Below are 22580 nucleotides of genomic sequence, written 5' to 3'. Positions count from 1 at the left end.
TTTGGTCTAGTCAAACTGAAGATCCATTTACCATCACATTTTGACCCTGACAGCGGCTAATTACAAGACAGAGGATAAGCAATACGGCAAACAAGAACTGATCCTTCCCCAGGGTGCTCTCTCTGGCTCAGCCATCTGCCATCTTAGTGTTTAGCATTCATAGAGATAGCTTTTTATTTAACGATTTGGCGTTTTGTACCTGTATGAGCTTTAACATCCACAACATCCTATGACAAATGGCTCTCAAGCACTGTGCAAGGAAGTTAATCAGAAAACAGACACAGTTATTCCTGGACCTGCTGCTCCAGTTCCTCTCAGTACATCATACACATGAGAAGACATAAGATACATAAATCAAGTAAACGTTCATAAATCAAATCAAGTAGTGAAATAAACCAAATAGTGATACAAGAGGACACTGCAGGTTCACTCTTCTCAGTTGGTAAGAAAGATACGTAAGCAAGATATTTCTAATCTGAAATGGAAATTAGTTTCATATATTTATTCTTGCTTGCTCACAGGAAACTGGAGGAAAACATTTCCCTCATAAAAAAAAGACATGGGAAAAGAATAGTTTAGAAGTGTCTATGAGGTTTCTCAGAAAGTGTCAAAGAACTGGACACTGGGAAACATCAATTCACACAGCCATCACTGGCAGTTTTGGAATGACCACAGCAGCAGGCTTTAAGTCTACAGACTCCAGTCACTTTTTGCAAAGAGTGAACGTCTCCCCTTCTATTTCTAGCACAAAAGTATTTCCTTTGGAGTTTTATCCAGTGGCAAGTCTTCATTTCTGGTAAATCTGAGAGCCTACATTCCCTCTAGATAGACTTGCACACAGGCCTTGTAAAGCAATGTTTTACTGTGCTCCAGCAGAAAACCACCAAGAATTCAAAGAGTTTCCACTAACACAGGATGTAGTACTTAAGTGGTTCTCTTTGCTACCACAACATAGCTAATGAGGCAATTCACCTGGAGTCAATCTAAGTTATACCTACAATTAACTTCTGCCCATGACTAGTTCAATTTAATGAGCCTTTTTCACAATTTGTCCCATTATCCTCTCCCCAATAGTCTTTAGAAAACCATGAATTGATTTTATTGGAGTTGCTCCTAGTTGTTGCTTTTAAATTCCCAGTTGCACTTGTTCTCTGCTGAGCAGCACATACGCATCCTCAGTTTACAAGTGATGTCATTGTTACACATTGGGTCCATTAAAAGTTATGATCCTTCAGTGTGAAACAGGACAGCAAAGCAGTACAAGTTTCTCACTCCCCTATTTTAAGTAATTTTCCCAAGAATTACTCGGTACCCTGCTGCTGCACCCTGCCTGTTACTTTGCCTTCCTTCCTTCACACCCACGGTCTCCCTTCTCTTATGGAGTTTTCCACTCCCTTTGAACAGTTTTTGCTGAGTTTATATGGGCATCTTAATTATTTACTTCACAAGTAAAAGAGTATCCTGAGAATCTCTGTTGAGTGTTGTTTAAACAAAACTAATCTTTGAAGCTTGTTGTCTGAAACAGACTTCTTTTTTAAAAAAAACAAAAACCACACATAGACTATTTTAAGTCTCCCTCTTCCCCTACTCCTACAAAGAAGATAAATTTGCAAACATTTTTTTAATTCACTTTATCTGTCAGAGAAAGGAGCACTTCCATGCTTGCCCCATTTCTCATGACTTCTCTGAGTATTTGGCTACTGCCCACCATGAGCGACAGAACATTTAACTAGGTGCAGCATCGATCAGATCTCGCAAAAAATCCTTGTTTGTACTAAACTATTACATGGCTCTGCAGTAAGAAAGAACCTTAGCTAGTCCCATTTTAATGGGGGCATTTCTGTGAGAAGAAAAACCACCATAAATGTCATCTCAACTGGTGCGAGATAAGGAATTACTATTGCAAACTTACAGGCAACAGTAGCAACAAAAGACACTATAAGTGAAGAGACAGAGTCCCACGTATTTTTCAACATAAATGATGGAAAATTATTATCATTTACTTAAAACCATTCCCCTATATTCTCCCACTAAGGACGCTGCAGGAACTGCCTTCTTCCAATGCACACACGACACAAACAGAAGAACTATTTGGGGAAAACAACTACTCAGTGGCATCCTCTACCTGGACCCACTGGTGGAACATGTATGCCAATATTGAACACTTTCAGGAAGAGTTCAAAGAAATGCAACAAGCAGACCTGCCATTTTGCGGAAACTCATGAAAATTCTTGTCACAATCCTTTCCTGAACACAGACAGACTCTCCCTCAAGCTTTTTTGTAAAAGGGAGCATCACCAGAAAGTTTGCATTTCTTAAGATTTACTAATCCTGCTACGCTCAAACAGCAAATTTGGAGCCAGATAGCTTTTTTTGGAGGGCAGCCCAATTTTTAATTAAAGCATTGCAACCACTAACCAGCAAAATTAGGAAAGGAAAAAAAAAAGATCAGCTCAAAACAAATCGCCTTCAGTGCTCAGCTACCTTCTAAGACGAGTTAGGCCCTAATGGTGTTAGGTCCTAAGGCAATACTATTTAAGCTTGAGCACCCCATTATTAATCACTGCCACATCCTTAAAGATTATTGACAAATTAGAGTAAAAGCTCCTAAATAATTCTGATTTCAGCAAGTTTGGTGTCCAATACTTTCAAGGATCTGGGATCCAAAATCTGCAGTGTCTGGAATGCTTACTACTTGGCCAATAACCCAGAAAAGTTTTTTTCTTTAAGAAGTCTGTGCAATTTCTGTTCCCCTCCCAATTCACCACTGTTCACAAAGAAGTTAGCCACACATAAGCGAGTAGACACAAAGTCTATCATCACTGGCCAGTGTCTCTTTATTTCAAAAGCAAGTGAGCTATGTCACTACAAGACACTACTTTAAAAACAAATGAGAAATGACCCCTTTATTCACTTATATATATTCATAATGCTAATTCTTTTCTCCCTTAATGACAGACCTCACTGTGCAAACACAGGCAAATATTCACTTGACTGTAGTACCAGCATTCTGTGTTTCAGCAAGTATTTGCAGGATCAGGTCCTTTCCATGAAAATATTCTCAAACATAATCTATCCATAATTCATAAAGTACACAATTTTCTCTGCTTCTTTACCTAAAGTGATCGTACCTGTTGTATATTTTAAATGGAAAAGCTTTTTACACACACTTAACTTCTTCTAATGTACTTTAACTGTTGGAAATATATAGAAAAGCTACAATCATGCAAGTGTCGGGCTGGTTATCTACATTTCTAGATTATGGACAATTTGCCTTATTTGCTGTAAAGGCTACAGTATATCTTTCCTGAAATTGTTATCAAACTGAGAAACAAAGCCCAAGTATATCATACAGTCCTCAGTCCCCATTAAAAGACAAAGACTGAGCAATCCAGATGATGAAATCATTACATTAACAAAAAACTGAGGCATTATGAAGAAATAATGCATTCCTCAACAGCGCTATCATTTCAATCTGGAATTCCAGTTGCTTATTTCTTATTGCTCTTCTCAGCTTATAATACTGAATGGGAAAGACCAGATCACAAGATCTGGAAATTTTGAACAAGTAGCAAATTGAGGAAAACAAGGCATGTGAGTTAGAGGATGAAGACTACATTTGACTTGACTTTATTCCTCGTGCTCTGTGTGTAATGTTTTCTTGATAGATTAAATCACATTTGTTTTCAACAGGGGCTGGATCAGTCGGGGGGGGGGGGGTGTTGGGTTGGGGTTTTTTTTAATTTAACATCTTGAATTCATTCTTAATTCTATGTCTACCTAATTCAGCTGAAAGATGTTTTTAAAGGCCTTAAAGAACTATCATGTTGGGTAGAAGAAAATTAATTCCAGCTGCAAAAGCCTTATCCCTTGGTGAATCACACGGCCACAAAAGGCCAGTTGGTCCTGCAAAATCTCTCAAGATTTTCATTAATTCCTTATTTATTATATAAACACCTATAATGTAATAGTATTTTTACAGACAATCACTTGGCTGCTTTAGGGCAAGCATCATAACAACATGAGAGGTAGAAGATACAAAATCTTTTTTTTCTGCTAATGACAGAAATGACATTGACTTCCTTAACTGGCACCTCTTCTCAATCCCCATAAAGGAAACACAAAGGGATCTCCAATCCACGCAGGTTCTTTCCTAGAGAGTACAGGAAAAAAATGGATACAGAAAGTATGGGCAGAGCAGTAACATCACAGACTAAAAGATACTAAGAAAAACATGAAAAAGGAAACTCCCTGTTCCTTGCGCTTGTGCATCAGTGTCGAGTATGATTTGTATCTTCATGACTGCAGAAGACACCTGAGGCTGCTGCTAGGGTACTGTTTGACAGACTAGTTACTTATTACACAGGTGGCATATACTATTTCCCACTATAATCTTAATCATAAATTACATGTTTCTCAACAAATGCCCTCCTATTCAAAAAGGATCCTCAAAACAAAACGTGCATTACGTATTTTCCTAGAGATTTCCACATAAAAATCACTAGATACTAATTAAAAACAAACAACCCCCCCCTTAAACTATCAAAAATCAAAAAGCTTACACCAAGTCTGCAGTTTTAACTTCTGTAACATAAACACTCAGGCTATAAAGGCAGATTCACGGAAAGCGATAAAAACTTTGATTACGGCTCTACAAAGAAAAAGGTAGTTTTCACACGTGATTGCATGCAAAACTGCTGATTATGCTGCTTTTCCTTAACCAAATCTAGTTAAAATTATCATATTAGTTTTCCAGTTAAATAACTTGCTTATGCTTTAGTAAAGTATGTTAACGATTCCTTATTTTACAAACACTTATATTTATCAAAACAGAATATTGAAGAGCTTTGAAGTTCTGCTGTTTTACTCTAATAACTTTACAGATTATACTCTAATATTAAGGATCTTGCTAAAAAAGAACACAGTTCACGTGAAAACTCACACTAAATGCACAAAAACATTCCTTGCGGGAAATATATGCCTTAACAGCAATAAAAATAATGGATACTCAGGAGAATTTATTTCTTCTTTATTGAGTGGAAACAGTTTCCTTGGGTTTTTTTTCTAGGCATGACAATAAAGGAAAGATATGTAAAACAATCCTAACATTTACCTTTCGTCCTATGAAAGTCTGAGTCCTTGCAAAGACAATGCGATTAGCAGCCTCTGCTACTATCAGGAAACAATTCTCCCTCCTCCTCTTCCTTCCTCCCAAAGCAGTCTAGATGAAGACTTCTACCATATATCATCTTTTCAAAATAAACACCCCAAAAGTGAAAACCAACCACTCCCTCTCAACTTCCAAAACCACAACCCACCCGATTTCCTTGGAAATCTTTTTTCTACCCAGACTTTTCCACAGAACCCACTCAACCAAGCCAGCTAGCCCATCCTGTTCCAACAGGATCGCGCTCCCCAGAAGCATTTTCTTCCCTTTCAGAAGAGCACTTTAAAACCAAAAAGCATAAAGGGAAGAAAAATGAAACTAACGCTAGGGACAGCCTGGTATTGCTGATCTACTCTGCGTTTGCGAAATACTACTTCTTTTAAAAAAAACACACAAAATGCAGCGGAGGGCAGTCCCGCCTCGGAGGCGCAGCCAGCGCAGGTCCCCGCCGCGCTCTGCGGGCACCAGGAGAGCGCCCGAGCCGGAGGGGGAACGGCCGGGCACCGCAGCGCCAGGCAGCGAGCTGCCCCCGGCGCCCACCGCCTGCCCCAGCCCACCCACCCAGGGCCACCTGGGGGGACGGGGAAGGGGGACGGACCCCGCCCGCCCCGGGCCTACCTTGAGCACCGCGACGGCCCCGTTGGGGCTGTGCACCTCGAAGGCGGCGGCCTCGTCCCCCGCGGCGGCGGCGCCGGCTTCGGGCTGGTGGTAGCTGAAGCAGGCGGAGGCGATGTCGAGGTGCCCGAGGGGCAGCGCCTCCTGCGGCCCCTTGAAGTAATAGAGGTAGCAGCGGCGGGGGTCGAAGACGAACCAGCGGCTGCGGAAGCCGCGCAGGGGGCCCTTGCCCGACAGCTTCTGCAGGTACCCGCAGAGCTTGGGGGTGCCGGGGCCGGCCTGCTCCCCCGCCGGGCCGCCGCCGGGCCCCGCGCCCTCCCCGCCGGCCCCCGCTGGGCCCTCCTCCCCCTCCGAGCCCGCCGCCGGCATCGCCTCGCCTCGCCCCGCCGCGGACGCAGACTCGCCCGCCACGCAGGGAGCCGGCTCGGCCCGCGCCGCGCCGCCTCACGGGACTTGTAGTGCGGCCGCCGCGGCCCGGCCCGGCCCGGCCCGGCCCGGCCCGCCGCCGCTCCCCGCGCCGCCGCCCGCGGCTGCGGGCAAAGCCGAAGGCCCGGGGCCGTCCCGCCCCGGCTGCCGAGCACGGCCCCGCTGCCCGCAGGGACAGAGCCCTCAGTGGGGCGTCGGGCTTCGTACGGCCCTTTTCCAGGAAATCGGCACGACATCGGCCGCTGCTGACGTGGAAAGCCACCTACCTCGATACGCCTCGGGCTACTGTCTGCTCTTCTAATGTACCGTCCCTGCGTTATTGCTGCCGGGCTCCAATAGTTTTGTGACCACATTAAAAACTATTTTCCGAATCGTGGTCTAGCCCATGATCAGATTAAAACCCTTCGCTTATTGGGAACTGTATTACTCATTTGTACTCTCCCACTCCAAACCTTATCTCTGCCCCAGTGCCTTGCCTGACATCACAGCAGTAAGCAAAGGAGTGCATGGGCCACACGATGCCTTCACAATCTCTCTCACAATCTCTCTGCAGCGTTTGATCTTACCTACCAGACCCTTCTGCTCTGCCTGTTGATGGGCTTTTAAAAATCACTCCCAAATCGTATTATTTATGGGGAAAAATTATGGAACATGCAGGCAGCAATGGGTAAAAAGCTGTAGTTTACAGGGTTTAGACTTGTGAATGGCTACAGGCCAAACTATTTATATTTTTACGTTTCACTGAAACATCTAGCACATTTTGGACTCTAGGGAACTTCTAGTGTTCATAATAGAGAACTGCCGTAACAGAGAACTTCACTGTGAAGAGATCAAGCTGCCACAGGGAGGTACACATAAATTCACATAATTTCTCCTTGTGTCTGGAACACAGTGTATGCCTATTTCCATCAAACATGCCTAACGCTCTGGATACAAATAGAGAAAACAGTCTGATGTGGCATCATCAGCCAGAAATGGGAGGAGACAATTCCATGTTTAATGACATTCAGCTTTTCATTCTCAACCTTAGATACAGCACAGAAGGTTTTTTGTCAAAATAGTTGTTGCAATGGCTGGAGCTGATGTTTGCAATGGCGTTTTTATTAGGATTATGCTATTTATGAACTAGGTTCATCTGACTGGATTCTAACAGTTTGGAAGTTCAAGTTATCCAGAAATCCTAAATTCCCCAGAGCTTCTTACTCTGTCCTCATTTTTAAATGCCTTGATTAATTTCTCAATAAAAAGTAACTGTCTCATCTGCCAGACAGTATTTTCATTCTATGCTAAAGGATGTAAAGGATATAAAGCACCTGAATATTCAGTGTGGTTGTCCATAAGTTCCACTTTGATGTTGACACAAGGGATTGCAGAAGTCTTCAAGTCCTCCCCTCCAGATGTCACCTACTGATAAGAAATGTGCCAAGTGAGGAAATAGCCAGTGTTGTGTTAGCAGAGAAACTTGAGTAATTTGTTAAAGGAACTGAGGCGTGGAAGTTATCTCCCCACTCAACGCACATGACATGAAGTGTGATCCACTGAAAGATTAAATGTTGCAAACTAAGGCTAGACTTAGATCGGCACTTATCCCTGATCTGTTACATTATCTCATCAATTTAGTGAAGGGTGGCATTGTTCTTTGCATGCTGAGCACCCGTGACTCCTACTGGCTATCAATAATGACATCTTGCAGCAAATCACAGAATCAATTCCTAAATCCTCAAAACTTTTGCTGTCAGTACTTCTCTTTTTTAATTTTCTGTTCAGCTTCCTTACAACACTCAAAGCAGGAGAATCCCCTAATTTCACAGCCAATTCATGTAAACAGAAAGTTCCCCTTCTTGGGAAATAAGTTCCTTATTTCATGTATGCCCTTTTCTTCACAAACAGATCCAGATGTGGACTGGTAAATAACAGCAACTTATTTCTAAGTTGCTGTGGTGAATATAAATTAAAACAATGCTTTTCCCTTTACCTGCTTCTTCCTTTCATGTTTTCATGTCCAGAATGCACAGATGATATAGGTGGCATTCTGTTGTGAACAGATGTCTAGAAAACAAATATAAATAGCATCTCACAGGATGAGATTTCCCTCCTGCTCAGAGGTGAGGGCCAATGAAGCTTTTGATGTGTATATAGCTCCTAACTATAGTGCAACAGTCACGTAAATTTTACATATAGCGAAACAGTGGTTATACTCCCAAAAGAACCACAAAGCTTGTCAAACTTGAAAATATTTGAAATTCCCCTTTTTCCTGGTGTGTTTTTCTCTTAAAAATTAACAAATATTTTAGTAATAGCACTTTTGGCAGAACAAGGCCATCTACTACACGTAAAAAATAAAACTGTATTTACTCTGAAAAACGAGAGACTGGTCTAACTCATTACAATTGTAATGGTTTTATCTTACAATGAATATAAGCATTCACAGTTCTTGAATAAGTTCACATTTTATTCTAAAAAAAAAGTAAATATGCAAGAAAAAGAGAGTCTATCATGAGATATGGAGGCAGAGAGAGTGCAGTTGGTGTATATGCCAGGCTCATGCTGTCATGTTTACAGAAGTGCAGGAGACACCAATAAATTACAAGCAGCACATTTGTACCATGCTTTTGGTTAAAGTGAGATCATAGCTCCAAAATTAGAATGGCTGAGAGTGTACACTGCTTCCTTTCACAAAACAGAAAGCAAAAATGACTTTGTCTCTTGTCTGATATCTTCTGAGATACAGAGATTCAGAGATGATACCCAGAATTTTTCAGAGCTCACACTAAACATCTACTGGTTTTTGCTTTCCAGAACAATGGAACTACAGACAACTGCCGCCCCTCAAACCCTCTCCCACACAGTGCCAGTCCAAACCTGCATGCTGAGATATAGGCTAAACGGTTACTTTAATTCCATTTTAACAAATATTTTGCAGGTTCATCCTGCAGAATGTTATCTGTGACTGTCACTGCCAAGATAAATACTGTCACTCTGCTACAGTCTGATTACATACAGTACTTGCATAGAGTATTGCACTACATTATTTCTAAGAGTGAATGGTTTTGGCCTACTATTATTTAAATTCTTTGCTAAGCTTTTTTTTGCCAATAGAGACAAACAGGCAAAAAAAATTCTCCAAACTACTGTTTCTGATGCAGTCTGACATGTCATTCTACATTCCCCTGCCTCTCAGTCACCACAATGTCCATGAACATCATATTATTACATTTCCAGAATAAATTATTTATTTATATGCAAACAAGTTAGACAAAGAATTACTTGGTCTCTACATTTTAACTGATGGAAAACGGTTCATATACTTTTCATTCTCCGTCATTATTCTTTAAACACTAGGTGGTGCTCCTTTCTTGTTTCCCATTCACCATTTGTGTTCCCTTCTCAAAATGGAAAAAAAGATAGAAACCTTGAATAAGCAGGGAAGCTTATCTGTAGTTTCTGATTCAGTAGGAAAGATCTAATTTAACTTCAGTTAACTGTCTCATATAAAAGCAGTTGAACATATGACAACATTAAATGCATTGGTTTTGCTTTTTGTTGCACTGCATCTTATCAAGAACTCTTCACTATGAAAAAGCAACAATTATACAATTCAGTGAATGGCAGCATTGATTTCTAGTTACACATCTGTGATCTGTCTTGTAAAGATATCCAGGCAAGTTGGTAGTCATGCAGAAGAGAGAGAGTCGAATTAGACCCCTTATGAATAGAAAAGCAGGAACTACTTAACTGTAGCAACGATCTGGGCAACCCATATGCACATAATTGTTGGCTTGTCAGCATCCATGTAGATCCAGACTGGCTAGAGAACTGTTATAGAGCTTGATAGGAATGCTGAAGAGGATAAGCAGAAGCATTTAGAGTACTGTCGTAGAGACAAAAAGATTAATGGGCAAAAAATATAAACACAGATAATGACACAATTAATAAAACACAATTATTTCAGCTGCTTACAGTGGAACTTATTTCCATGTGTACACTTGATTCTCAGTGGAGAACCTAAGAATATGTACATATAATGGGGACTCACAGAAGGGTCCAGTAAAAAGAAAGATCAGAGGAGTACATAGAATAGAATTCAACAAAAATCTTCACATAATCCTTTTTTTGTGTAATTTTTTTTATATTACATGAAAGCATTACATGTAACAAGAATCAGGAAAGATCCAGTGGGATAGAATGGATCATAAAAGTTTTATATCCACTATCTCACAGAGTGAGAAATAACTTAGTGAAGGGCTAGCTTAAGGTTACCTTGATTGCCTGTATAGCAGCTTAAGTGATGCTGGGCTAAAGAGTTTAAAGATGAACCCAGAACATTCACTGGAGGGGTGCTCAAAATCACTTCTGATAATCAGTCAGATTTCCTTAGAACAGGAAACAAGGAGATGTTGAAGAGTCATCCTGCAAAGTAAGAGCCAAGAAAGAAAGCAAAAGAGATGAGAGATGAGTACAATTGATTTTGGAGTCGATAATTCATAAATGTTCCTGTGGTCAGAAGTCTACTATTGCACTATCAGAATGGAAGAAGGGGATTTCTTTGGGATTAGGCGGCCCAATCAGAGACCTGGACTAGTGAACAGGAAGACAAGCTATCCTTGAGCTGCAGGGATTCCTTGCCTTGCTTTATGTAAATTGTAATATTCTGCCCAGGGTACTACATCATAACAGGATTGCAAAGTGTACGAGGGAAGTCCTCAGACTACATACTTGGGTCATCAGATTAGCAAAGTTTGTAGTACACAAGACAAGCTACCTCACATAAGATTAAAAAGAGGAAAAGAGGTGACAGGAAAAAGTATATCACTGCTGTACAAATACATGGATGTTTGTGCTGGCGTTTATCTACAGCATTTAGTGGAGACAGTTTTAATGTAGTGTTTTTACCATTACTTGCTCTTATTTAGTTCAGAAGGCCAATTTTAAGGTGTAGAAACATACTACAGGTCTACTGGGTTATATATTTTCTGTCAATCTCATCTTGCTGAATAAGGCTCTTCTGAAAATCTAAAAATACATGGTATTATTTACATAACAGTTCTACAGTCCATCAGTGGTTTAGGACATCACATCTCATTAACATTAGGGATTTTCATTTTTTCCTGTTAAGAGTTCACAAGGCCATTTTCCCAGGTGCAGTGGCTGATAGGAACATTTGCATGACCTGCCTACACTAGCAGAGATGGCACAGAACTATTCTAACTCACGGTAACACTGTCAGGATCTGTGACCTCAAAGCTTTTAACTATTCTCTAATCCAAGCTGTGCCCAAAAGTTGTTCTTGCTTTCTGCGCATTTCAGAGGCCCAGCCAGTTTTCTCACCTGTCAATCACACTGTGGCCCTTTTTCTGATTTTTCTAACTCATTTCCTAGTATACCATATCCTGGCTGACACCTTTTCATTGTATTAACTGCAACCACAAAGCTGCATTTCTTCAATAGCTCCTGAACTTCCTTCAACCCATGTATAGAAGCTGTGGATCACTTCCCTCACTCCATTTAAATCCTAACAGAAACCTCTCCAAAGACAGAACAGTTCCTAGCCAAGGCTTCACGTGGATGTGAGATAATGGCAGTCACAGGTATATTGAGAAACCTTCACTGTCTTGTTCCAGTGGATTTCCCCAGGAATTGTGGCTGGTTACAAGCCCTGACAAGCCCTTCATCTGTGTGCCTCAGTGGATGATTCAATATTAGCTTATGGCCACAACTTACACACAAACCCAAGTGACAACAATACCCACTGCTGTAATTCTTATCCAGACGTGCTTTTCTTATTTCTTACCATTTTATCTTCACTTTCAATGTCCATCTCATAGAAAGCTCAGATTCATCTCCCCAGTCTTTAGATATTTAACTGAGGCTTAAAGCTGCAGTTGCAAGTCCTGTATAATCCATACATGGAATGTATGTTGCAAGTTAAAAGTCTATTTGCTCCAGCTTCCATCTAACATCAACTGCAAAACAGCAGATATTGATGGGGAGCAAATAATTGCAGTGTTTAAGCTTTAGTGGGATGAATTTCGGCCTAAATGCTTTGGACATGAACTTTTCTTTTGATGTGGACTATGAAGTGCTTAACATACTTATAAGTATTAGTTAAAAGTTACAACAAACAGTCATACCACCTCTTTGCAAATAAGCTTTCTTCAAATCCTTTTAATTCTTAACTTTATCACAGGCCCATTCACCCCTTTTCAATAAATAAATCAAATATTCTAGTAAAGGGTAAATGTATTTGTCAAAGCTGAATGGGATAAAAAAAAAGTAAAGATGGAAAACTGAAAGACACTTACATGTGTTTTAAATAAGAATCTATAACTGATATAATCTTATCTAAAAATAGGCAGATATAGCCAGACTATTTGGTCTAGAATCCAGGCTACATTTGTCACAAGAAAATGATTTTGCAGGAAATCTCTCTTGCTATTTGTTTCTGCTCAAGACAAACGTTACCAGAGCAGCTTTTCCTGTGGTTTTCTGTTTTGGAACTTCTGGCTTCGGATAAAGACAGGAAGCACACGGAAAACTGAGGAAATACAGATTCAAGAGTAAGTCACAACATTCAAATCTGGAGCCAAGCTAACCCCAAGTCCTTTCTAACTAAGACAGACATCAAATAATAGTATTAGCTAAGAAAACGTGAGGGGAAAATTAGCCCCTCATATCCAGACAGCTGCTCTCCTGTACCCAATTTTGCTAGCAATATATGCCAAATTTGCAACTACATTAAACCACTGGCTTACTTGGCAGCAACAAACACTTGTTCTGATCCTGTTACATCAGTATCAATGGAAATTTTGCATAAGTCTAGAAAAAGAGACCTGTGTCCTAGAGAAAGATACAAAGTATAAACGATTGAGAATGGGGAAATGTTACTCCATAAAGACCAAGCTATGTTTTCATGGCATGTATTCAAAATTGCTCCAAAACCACTTCAGTTTATTGAAGGCAAATGTTTTCCATTCTCCCCACCTCAAAGCCTAACTGCCTCTTGCAGCATCACCTTTTATTAATGCCAACACTAGCAGACGTAAAACAGTAGGTGCTTGTGCTTCACAGAAAATACTGTAAATTGCATATGTGGTTAGTCTGAGGACTGCCAGCTTACGCTAATAATATTGCATTCTTACTGCCCTTTGAGGTACTTATGAACTCTTCACAAAGGTTATGGAATATATACCTTATTCAAAGCAATTAATGGCTACAGCAATCATTTTTATTTGGAATCTTCTGAAGTCTTCACTGAGTTAATCTTAAGCATTTACCAGACAGCTATCCAGCAACAAGACTGCTCTGTATTGACATAACTCAGTTATTTCCTGAATGTGAGATCTACACATAGAAGCAGCTCTCCCAAATGTTCTTTCATGAGTTTTCATTTAGAATTAATTTCTCCTGAGAAGTGACAGAATTTGGGGAAGTATATGACAACATCAGATTTATTAGAACAAAGAACTTAGACTCCTTTTCTTGAAATTTCTGTCTTCAGAACCTCTAACTGAAACGGAATATCTAATGTAATGTATTCTGCAAATGTAGCAGAAAGATGAGAGGACTAACAGAAGCTTGATGAAAGAACTGAGAATGAGTAAGGAGTAATGAGGACAACTAAGATGGCTTATTTACTGCCAGTGCACCAAGTGTTGATTCAGACTCTTCAGTCCCAAATGAGACACAATCCCTAAAGAAATAAGTGATAAATTTACCTGAGGAAAGACAAAAGGGGCAGGTTATGGGGCAGTAATTGTGGCGAGCTCTAGCAGCAAGTGTATTCAGATCATGAGACAAGAAACATCAGTTAAGAAAAAAATTAAGGGATACACTGAATAATACAGGATGACACAGAACCAGAGCCAGCACTAGCCCTGTTGATACAGTGGTTTTGTAATTAGGTAATTGTGTACCTAAATACAGTGTTGTGCTGATACGACTATACTACTTCTGGGACTGAAGATACCCTCAGCACCCAAAACTACACTCTGCTGTCTGAGTGCTCAAGCTCACCTGGAGCTGCATTGTCCGATGCAGATGATTCTGTGACAATGGGAATTGGATGCAATTAATGCTATCATGAATCTCAAGTCCCAACACCTATAATAAGAAACTCATGTCTTGTTTACTGAACTTACTGGTATCTCCTTTGTAGGAAGAGTGTTTAAGTTACGTGGGTGAAATTAGCACAGGAAAAAGCACTTATTGAAGAAGAAAAGCATACTCAGACAGACATTTATTAATGTCATAGATAGTAATGTACAACAATGAGCTGGCAGTCACCTTAGAGCTGTGAATTACAGAAAACAACTACTACTTTTCAGCCTGAGCTCATTACCCGCACTCTAGAATCCACCTTAGCAACAATTTTTATATAAGCAAAGGAAATAAAGCTTCATTTAATTACAGTGTACAGCATTTCCATTAATTTTTGATACCTAGTAAGGTAAAAAAGCAACTTGGCAAGCCCAGGCTGATGCTTACCCTTATCAAATCCATTTTTTCTCAGGTTAACAACACTTAAGAGGTAAAACAATAGATGATATCCTGTGATCTTTACCCTGGTCAAGGTTCGCTTAGAGGAAAAAGTTTAAACTGTAAAAATACTATAAATGATCTGCAAAGAAAATAATTTTTTAATCTCCTGTGTTTCTTTATGACATAGATCTACAGTGATCTCTGCTTTTCTTTACTTCTTCATTCTCTTCAGGTTTATGTTAAATAAAACACAGTTTGTGGGGTTTTTTTTCTGCAATATTGCTAGAAGACTCCTTGAATGAAGTAATTTTTGTTGAGATAGCAAGGATGTTAAATGTTTCAGAAGAGAACTCTGATATACTCCTCTGATGTATTTGTTAGGAATCTTGAATTACAAAAAGACAATGAAGGATAAGGAGCCGCTAGGTGCTTTGCACGTGTAGATCAGTGCCTACATAAAGCTAATACATATCGACAGACAGGGCATCCCAGTGATCTGAATCAAAATTCCTTGCCTTTGCAATCATTCAGGTTTCTGTCTCGAGGGATGTCACAATATAATTCCAGAGCTTGACATCTGAGAACCTGAGACATTATAGAAGTTTTAAATACATAGACAAACTGCCAAGGCTGGGTCCTTCTAAGCATACAACTGCCTAGGATTAGATTTTTCCTCTAGAAATACTCTGCGAGACATGAGCTAGAACTTGGATTTGTGACACAATGCAGAGATCTAGCAGATGACGTAGTGCACAGTATGAACGGATTAAATTAATCACTTTTCTGTCTTCTGGTATGTGAAACTCTCTCAGCCATAGCTCAAGCAGACTTAGAGATAACATTCTTCTAGTGATAGGTAGCTTTGCTTGATTCATATCCTCCTTGGTTTCATTAGCAGCAAGAATGAACTGCATTAATCTTTTGCTAGACTCACTGGTGATTATAGTCCTTGTTCATGACCTACTCTTGCAGTGCTCAATAGCTCCACAAAATAGGTGTAAAATGCTCCTCACTTAGAACAGTGTTTTTCATACCTGGTTTAATGGTTTATAATGAGAAAAAAAGATGTGTAACAATAGAAAGTTAAACATTATGAGAGCATTTGTACAGCAAGTTCCTCCAGACTTGTTGGAGGGTTCATGTATACATCTTTGTAAAACCCCCGCATTTCCAGTGGCACTGGATCAAGCATAGGCCAGATCTGGGTCCAGGGGACTGCACAGACTGCAAGCTGCTGCAGGCATTCTGCAACCTTCTCCCTGTTCCAGCAAGCAGCCCAGGATTCAAGTGGGCAGCAACAAACAAACTCTCTGTCCCTGGCACTCTTAAGGAAAATGTTATTTCAAAGTTGGATGTTGACAAAAAGACAGTATAAACACTGCATGGCTTTGCAAAGGACACAGATTTTGGACTGAACAGGCAGGGGAAATCTCTGACCTAAGCTGTCAGTATGGGTCTTGTTTTCATAGAATACCATAAACCTCAAATTACTAGGCTAGTTGTGGATGCTTAAAATCTTTGTATAACCAAGAGGTAGAATGTGCATTTAAGAATTCAGTAGCCACTTCTGAATCTTTTGGGCAGGCTTTTTTTTTTTTTAAATTTTTTAAATTTTTTCCAATAAATCATTCAGTGATAAAAGATCTCATAAAATTAGCTCCAAAAGAGGAACCTGAATCATTTACATTTTTTGTGAAATGGACACCACATATTTGTAATTCCTATTTTAAGCCATTTGCAAACGAAAGAACAAAAGCATTTATGCTCTTATGAAAAGTACAAAATTACTCTAGCTAAATGGAAATATTTCTATTCATCTATAAATAAGAGATGTGTTTTAAAGCAGCATGCACCAAACAACCCTCCCATTATCACATGAGAATGGAAGGCTGCAGGACTAGAGTGTTCAGTTTTTATAAGACCACAAGAGCTTTGACTACAGCAGACACACACACATGTACTTAAATCCCCTTCTCTGCTGACCTTTTGAAGGTATTCGATATTCTATGAAGAGTGGGCTCAAAATGGCTTTATATGGTTAAGTGCAAAAGGTGCTTTATGCTTCCTCCAGTCCGTTATGGAGGAGAAATTCCACTCCTTTTTTCATGCTCCAGTGTCATACCTGTGAATTCAGATGATGAATGTCATCTACTTCTTAGGCTCACCATGAATTCACACAGCTTTTCACCTTATAGGTCAATGATAAACCTTACACTGTTGCTTGCCTACCATCATATGTTGATAACAGCTGGCTGAGTGGCAGGTTCTTCAGGGGTGGTTTTCTTGCACACACAATGCATTTTCACTCAGGTTCAGGAGGTCAGATTCAGAGGAAGCATTCAAGGTGATGGTAATGTAATGGAAGTGTATCAACTGACTTACAGTATAGGCTGAGAGAAACAGAATAAGGTGTACACAACTAACAAACATGTTTCATTTCAGGATCTCTTTTTTATAGGAGTATTTAAATGCTATGGTGTTTTTAAATGCAAATATGGAAGGGTGAAAAAGTGCAGACAGACAATGTTTTCTTTATGTCTCTCAGATACATGGATTTGTTCAGGCTGTGTTCCTGAGGCACAATTGAACTTCTGCAATGGTTGAAACACAGACTGATTGCAGGCCTGTAAAATAATACTGACGTGTAACTTTCCTATAGGGAGAATGAAAAAGTACTGTAGGATGAATAAGATAGAAAGAAGCTGTAGTCTCTTTACATAAAAGTTGTATCAAAAATGGCATAGTTTGTAAGCTCAGCATAGAGAAGAAAATGCAGACGTTTGGTTTTCATGTCTGCCAATATGCGAAGTGGTGAAAAGTCTGTGGTAGACAGCGGTTCACAGAGACTATAGGAGAGAAAATAGTGGTCAGTGGCCCATAATGGAAAGTTAGAAAAGGCAGAATGAGAAGGCATAACATAATTTCTTATCAGCAAGTGCTATCTCAGTTGAAATCTAGTGGTACAGGCAGATTGCCTGTAGAATCATGCTGAAATTATTAGCTTGGCGTTTTGTCCAAATAAGATTGGTTGAATGTTCTTCTTTCTTAAATGTTACCTAAAATTCATTCTACGTGTTCTGAATCATATAGGAAATAGTGTGCCTTAGGGTTTCTGACTTCTTAAGACTAAAAGGACTAAGAAAGAGCCCTCCTACAGAAATCACAGTTGAGGCTGTAGAGTGCCAATTTCCAAACTTACTTAGAACTCTACAACACTTACCATCACGACAGTGTTTCTAGATTATTAACTTTGTGAAAATATAATCATCATAGGTGGTATTTCCTATATCACGCTCGCTTCAAGATGGGACTTTTGGTTTTGTTTGGTTTTTTAACATTGTGTTTATGAAAAACAGTTTGGGAAGGTATACAGAAATAGTGTTGTTTGCTCATATTAAAAAATCTTGCAACCATTATGTTGTACAGCTACAACACACCATCATGCTTTGGAGCAAACAGCTCACACAGACAAGGCAGGTATTCCTATGTCAAGTATTTGTCTTGTGTGGGCCTGTGAGTCTTAACAGAGCCTGGATTTGGAAGGTCAATAGGAACAGAAAGAGAGGAGCCAGGATGGGAAATTGAAAACATGAGAGCGAGTAAGTCTATAACCATGATATCCTAAAATTAATTTCTCATTTTCTATGCGTTTCCAGTTAGGGAAAATGCTAATTAAATACATATAAAAAAAATATGTATGTCTGTCTCTTCTCCTGTAGCCATTCCACACTGAGGCTAACTGCTTACTATTGTTATTTCATTGTTTTTGCTCAAATAAGAGATCCACATTGTGAGATGTAAAAAATCTAAATCCAGCTAATTACTGAAGTTAAAGATCAAGACGGTTTCACATGATGCCAATCCTATCTCTAAAGATTTTCTAAATGTACAAAAGCAAACCAGAAAGAAAAATCAACAACTATAGGCAGAAAACAGGTTTGTGAGCCGAGCTTTCTAAGGTTTAGTTTCAAATTTAACTGTGCAAAGACAAGGAAAAAGTTTCCTATTCAAAAGATCTTCTTTGATTATTCAGATAAAATGCAGTTTGAATCCAAGTTATACTAAGTTCTGGGTTGCCAAGTTTGAAGTGAGAATGTCAAACCAAATCAATGTGTTCCCAGCCCAATCTAAACCACCGCTGTTATTGCAGAGGCAAAGACTGATGTTGGCATTTTGTCATCAACCTCTCAAGTAATAGCCTCTATGTTATGTCTGGGGATAGCTGCACTCATGAAAGTCTTGCAGATTTGATAGGCCTTTACCACAGAAACTTATTGAACTGAGATCTACCTGAGACTGGCAGAAAGTACTCTTCAGTGTCAGTAGCAGGATGATGTTTTAGTGCCACCATATCCACGGTAACAAATTGGTGACATCATAGACTTAAAGCAATGTGTTTCTGACCACACAATACTATCCTTGAAACTATTTTCTGCCAAAGGTGGTTTTAAAGTCTCGACAAACAAAATCTTTCCCTGCAACATGCTAAGTTACAATCCACCTTGTGCTGAGTTCCACATTAGCTTTGGCATAGCTTTGCTTAACCAGCTGTCTCAAACTCCTCCGTCTGTTAAGTGGGAATATCAACACTCTTAGTGGCCTAATTGTCAGGGCTCCTGTGAGGACAAGCTAATGTCTGTGAAGTGCTCTGTAAACTCAGCTTGCTGTCAGATATGCAGAGGTACGCAGGCCTTATTCTAATACTCTGCTGAGGAAGAAATTAAAACTTCAGGGACTCAAAAAGACCTAGCAGTGACTGTGAACACAATGCCAATTAGTTTGCAACATGATTTGTCACTGAAAAACTGTCCTTTGAAATCTTGTGCTGCTTAGATTTAGTCTTTCCACAGGATCTGGTGATTCTTAATCAAGGCTACAATATTTTTTTCTGTAGTTCTAGATAATGTCTGTTTTTACTGGTTATATCCAAAATCCACTACAAATCTGCTCATAAAGCTCAGCACAAATCTAACTGTTTCAAAGCACTTGTTCCATTTCAGATGTGGAGAACTGACTCCTTGCCATCAGCCTTGTTATAGGCATTTTAAAAATAGAGCCAACAACTTTCCCATCCATATTCCCTAATAGGAATGAACTACCTATCCTGAATTGTTTTCATAATATCAGGTGCCCCCTTATCAATCAAACCACAACCCCCAGGGACTTAGTGTGCATTTAAACTGAGAGAGGATGTAGTAATTGTTGCAAGATTTATAAAGTTGTTAACACTTCCATACTACAAGACTTATGGCAGATACCACATCTTACGCTAATGAAAAGTTTCAGCTAATGGAATACGTGAATTTGTATTCCTCCAAAAGTCTGACTGACCTTGTGTTGTTCTTCATATTCTTAGGATATAAACTCCTCTGAGGCAGGAATTGGGATTTTGTTCTGTCTTCATACAGGACCTAACAAAATGAAATCCTGATGGGTGGCTTAGAATACCATCAGCATTTATGTAATAACTTGTGTACTTAGGTACTTATTTACATTAATTAAAGTAATATTTATACACAGGTAAAGTAGTATTTATATGCAGTGTGCAACACTGCTAGTTGATTATCATCAGGATATCAAATACCATATTTTTCACTATAAGCAAAACATTTAGTTTGATTCTAATCTTTCTTAAAATGTGCATGGATAAATTCATCTAACTGCTTTTAATTCTGAAATAACTTTGTGAGAATCGAAGCAGAATCAAGCTCTTTGAACTTAAGTTTTATTTGGATATTTATTTGAAATCTTCATTTGAATGTCTGGAGAACAATCATTCATAGTTTTTATCAGCTTAGTAACAAATCTATCATTTATATGAGAAATAAATTCTAGTTCTATTTTTAAAAATTTTATGTATTCTCTTTCTTGTGTAGATCCACAGATCATTTTCTGCAAAAGATACAAATAGTAATATCCAGGATACGGTATGACCATTCCTGTGGAATTTGTTCTTAGGCATTAAAATCAATCATGTTCCTTGTATTTTATTTCACATATATGCCAATCATAATGAGTTTTTAAAAATGTTGTTTAGCTTTTATTTATCATATCATTTAGAATTCATAACCTCCAAGCCCTCCCAACTGGTATTACTGGGAAAAGTGTAACAATCAGTGTTTTCTGAGAAGGTGTAATTGGCTTTGAATCAAAGCAGCAGGAATTTTTGCCAGCAGTGTTTTTGTTTTTAACATACTCAGCCTTCCGAAGAGTTTTTACAGCTGCATATACTGCAGCATAAATTCTGTGACTCTTCAGTGAGATTTTAAACTTTTCTGTTTAACGTGACATTCATTCTTGCTTTAAGCTTATTGTCAGTGACCGCGTCAAGAAAAGTTTTATCAAGACCACTGGCAGAACTATTTGTGGAAAACAAAGACTAACCTGTACCTGCTCAACCTTAGTGTTACAGAAAGCAGAACAGGTCAACACAAAGATTTTTCCCAGCTAGAGAGATCTCCAAATGGCAGAATACCAGAGCAAACACTGGTACTCAGCAACTCCCTGTAGCCACTACTAGGCATGACCTGTAGAAAAACGCTGTAGATAGGTGTCACTAAGTCTCACTGGTCTTCAGTGATAACATATAGATACTGGAAGTACAGGTCAGAGTACTTCTATGAGGTTGCTAATTTTTGCCAGAAGACCAGCTGACCTAACTTCACAAAGCTATAATATATTATAAAGACAGCCAAAAGTATCATGTTACACATTCCTGCTTCTCCTCCAATTACATGATATGGAAATCCTAATGCACAATATACAAGCTATTCTCAACTTGCAAAATAGATCGAGCAATATGGATTTATCTTCAACATTTTCTGCCCTAGTATTTCCTGTGTTTTGAGTTTTGTTGGTAGGATTTCAATTCAAAACAGCAAGTCGTGCATCTCATTCAACACTTCAACTGGCCTTCTAGCTGTACCCACAACATACATTCACGCATCCGTTTGATGGCAAATGTGAGATTTTGCACATGAAAACAGGCTGAGAATTTAGCTTATAAATTTAGTTTATAAGAAATGTAAGCAGTCTCATTAAGTCTGTTCACCAGACTTATTTACCATCTACGAGGTTCAGCAGACTCATTGGTCTTCTGAGAACACTATTCCAAAATTTAGTCTTCACTTGGATGCTGTTTCCTAGTTCACAGTAGGAGGGCAAACAGAGCATGGGAATACACAGAAACAAGTGGGAGGCAAACACCTGCTGGGAAGAAATGTTCACAGGGAAGTGCAGAGGATAAACAACTCTGTTGGAAGCATCCACTGGATATTACTAACATTGGAGTAAGTAACTGGTAAGGAGGAGCCGTACTACTGATGCTCCTCAGACTCCGGCCTTTCAAAAACAGCCACAAATGAGAAAGGTGTACCTGGATTGCAGAGATCAACGGAGAGGTGAAACAACGTGCTTCTCCTGAGTGCAGTGACAGAACTTGGCTCAGCGGATTCTTCCTTTCTGTATGTGAGAATCAGGCAGAGAACCAGGCATTGCACAGAGGTAATTTAAATGTGAGGTCCCTAATACACAATGGGAATGTAAAACCACTAACACATACCCTCTAGGGTTCCCTGATTTTCCTTGGTATAAAAGAGGATAGAAACTCTTAGAAGGGAAAGCAGAACTGAGAAATTTGCTGAGGCTTTTTGGTAGTATTTTACTCCAAGGTATGATTTGTTATTTGTTATTTCTCTGTTCAGACATCCTCAAGGTATTGTTAAATACATTTGCAGTTACAGGTGAATAAACAAGTTCAAATAAAAGAAGAAAAGAAATAAAACCAAAAAAAGACCAATTTCTGGGACAAGCTCAAACCCTCTGGCTCATTCTCCTCTTAATTACACTAATCTTACAGCAGACAAAATGCCAGTACTTAAAGGAGAATTACTTT

At 39.3% G+C, this 22580-nt stretch overlaps 1 protein-coding gene across 7 annotated transcripts in view; it reads right to left on the bottom strand.

Annotated features, from left to right (window-relative positions):
- Positions 1 to 9999, bottom strand: part of TBC1D2B (TBC1 domain family member 2B) — a 41634-nt gene extending 31635 nt beyond the window's left edge. For 6 of the 7 annotated variants that reach the window (XR_007767120.1, XR_007767122.1, XR_007767123.1 and 3 more), the window contains exon 1: positions 5786 to 6151. Coding sequence is in view for 2 of the 7 variants with exons in the window: in XM_050903667.1 (XP_050759624.1) it covers positions 5786 to 6151 (366 nt within the window). In the remaining 5 variants the exon portion in view is untranslated. Of the gene's footprint in view, positions 1 to 5785; positions 6152 to 7521; positions 7613 to 9944 lie in introns of those variants that run through there. The other variant, XR_007767124.1, reaches the window with a different exon arrangement.
- Between the last annotated feature and the right edge of the window lie 12581 nt (positions 10000 to 22580).

This window comes from Gymnogyps californianus, chromosome 11 (genome assembly GCF_018139145.2).
Source record: "Gymnogyps californianus isolate 813 chromosome 11, ASM1813914v2, whole genome shotgun sequence".
NCBI lineage: Eukaryota > Metazoa > Chordata > Aves > Accipitriformes > Cathartidae > Gymnogyps > Gymnogyps californianus.
This window is presented reverse-complemented; position numbering and strand designations above follow the sequence as displayed.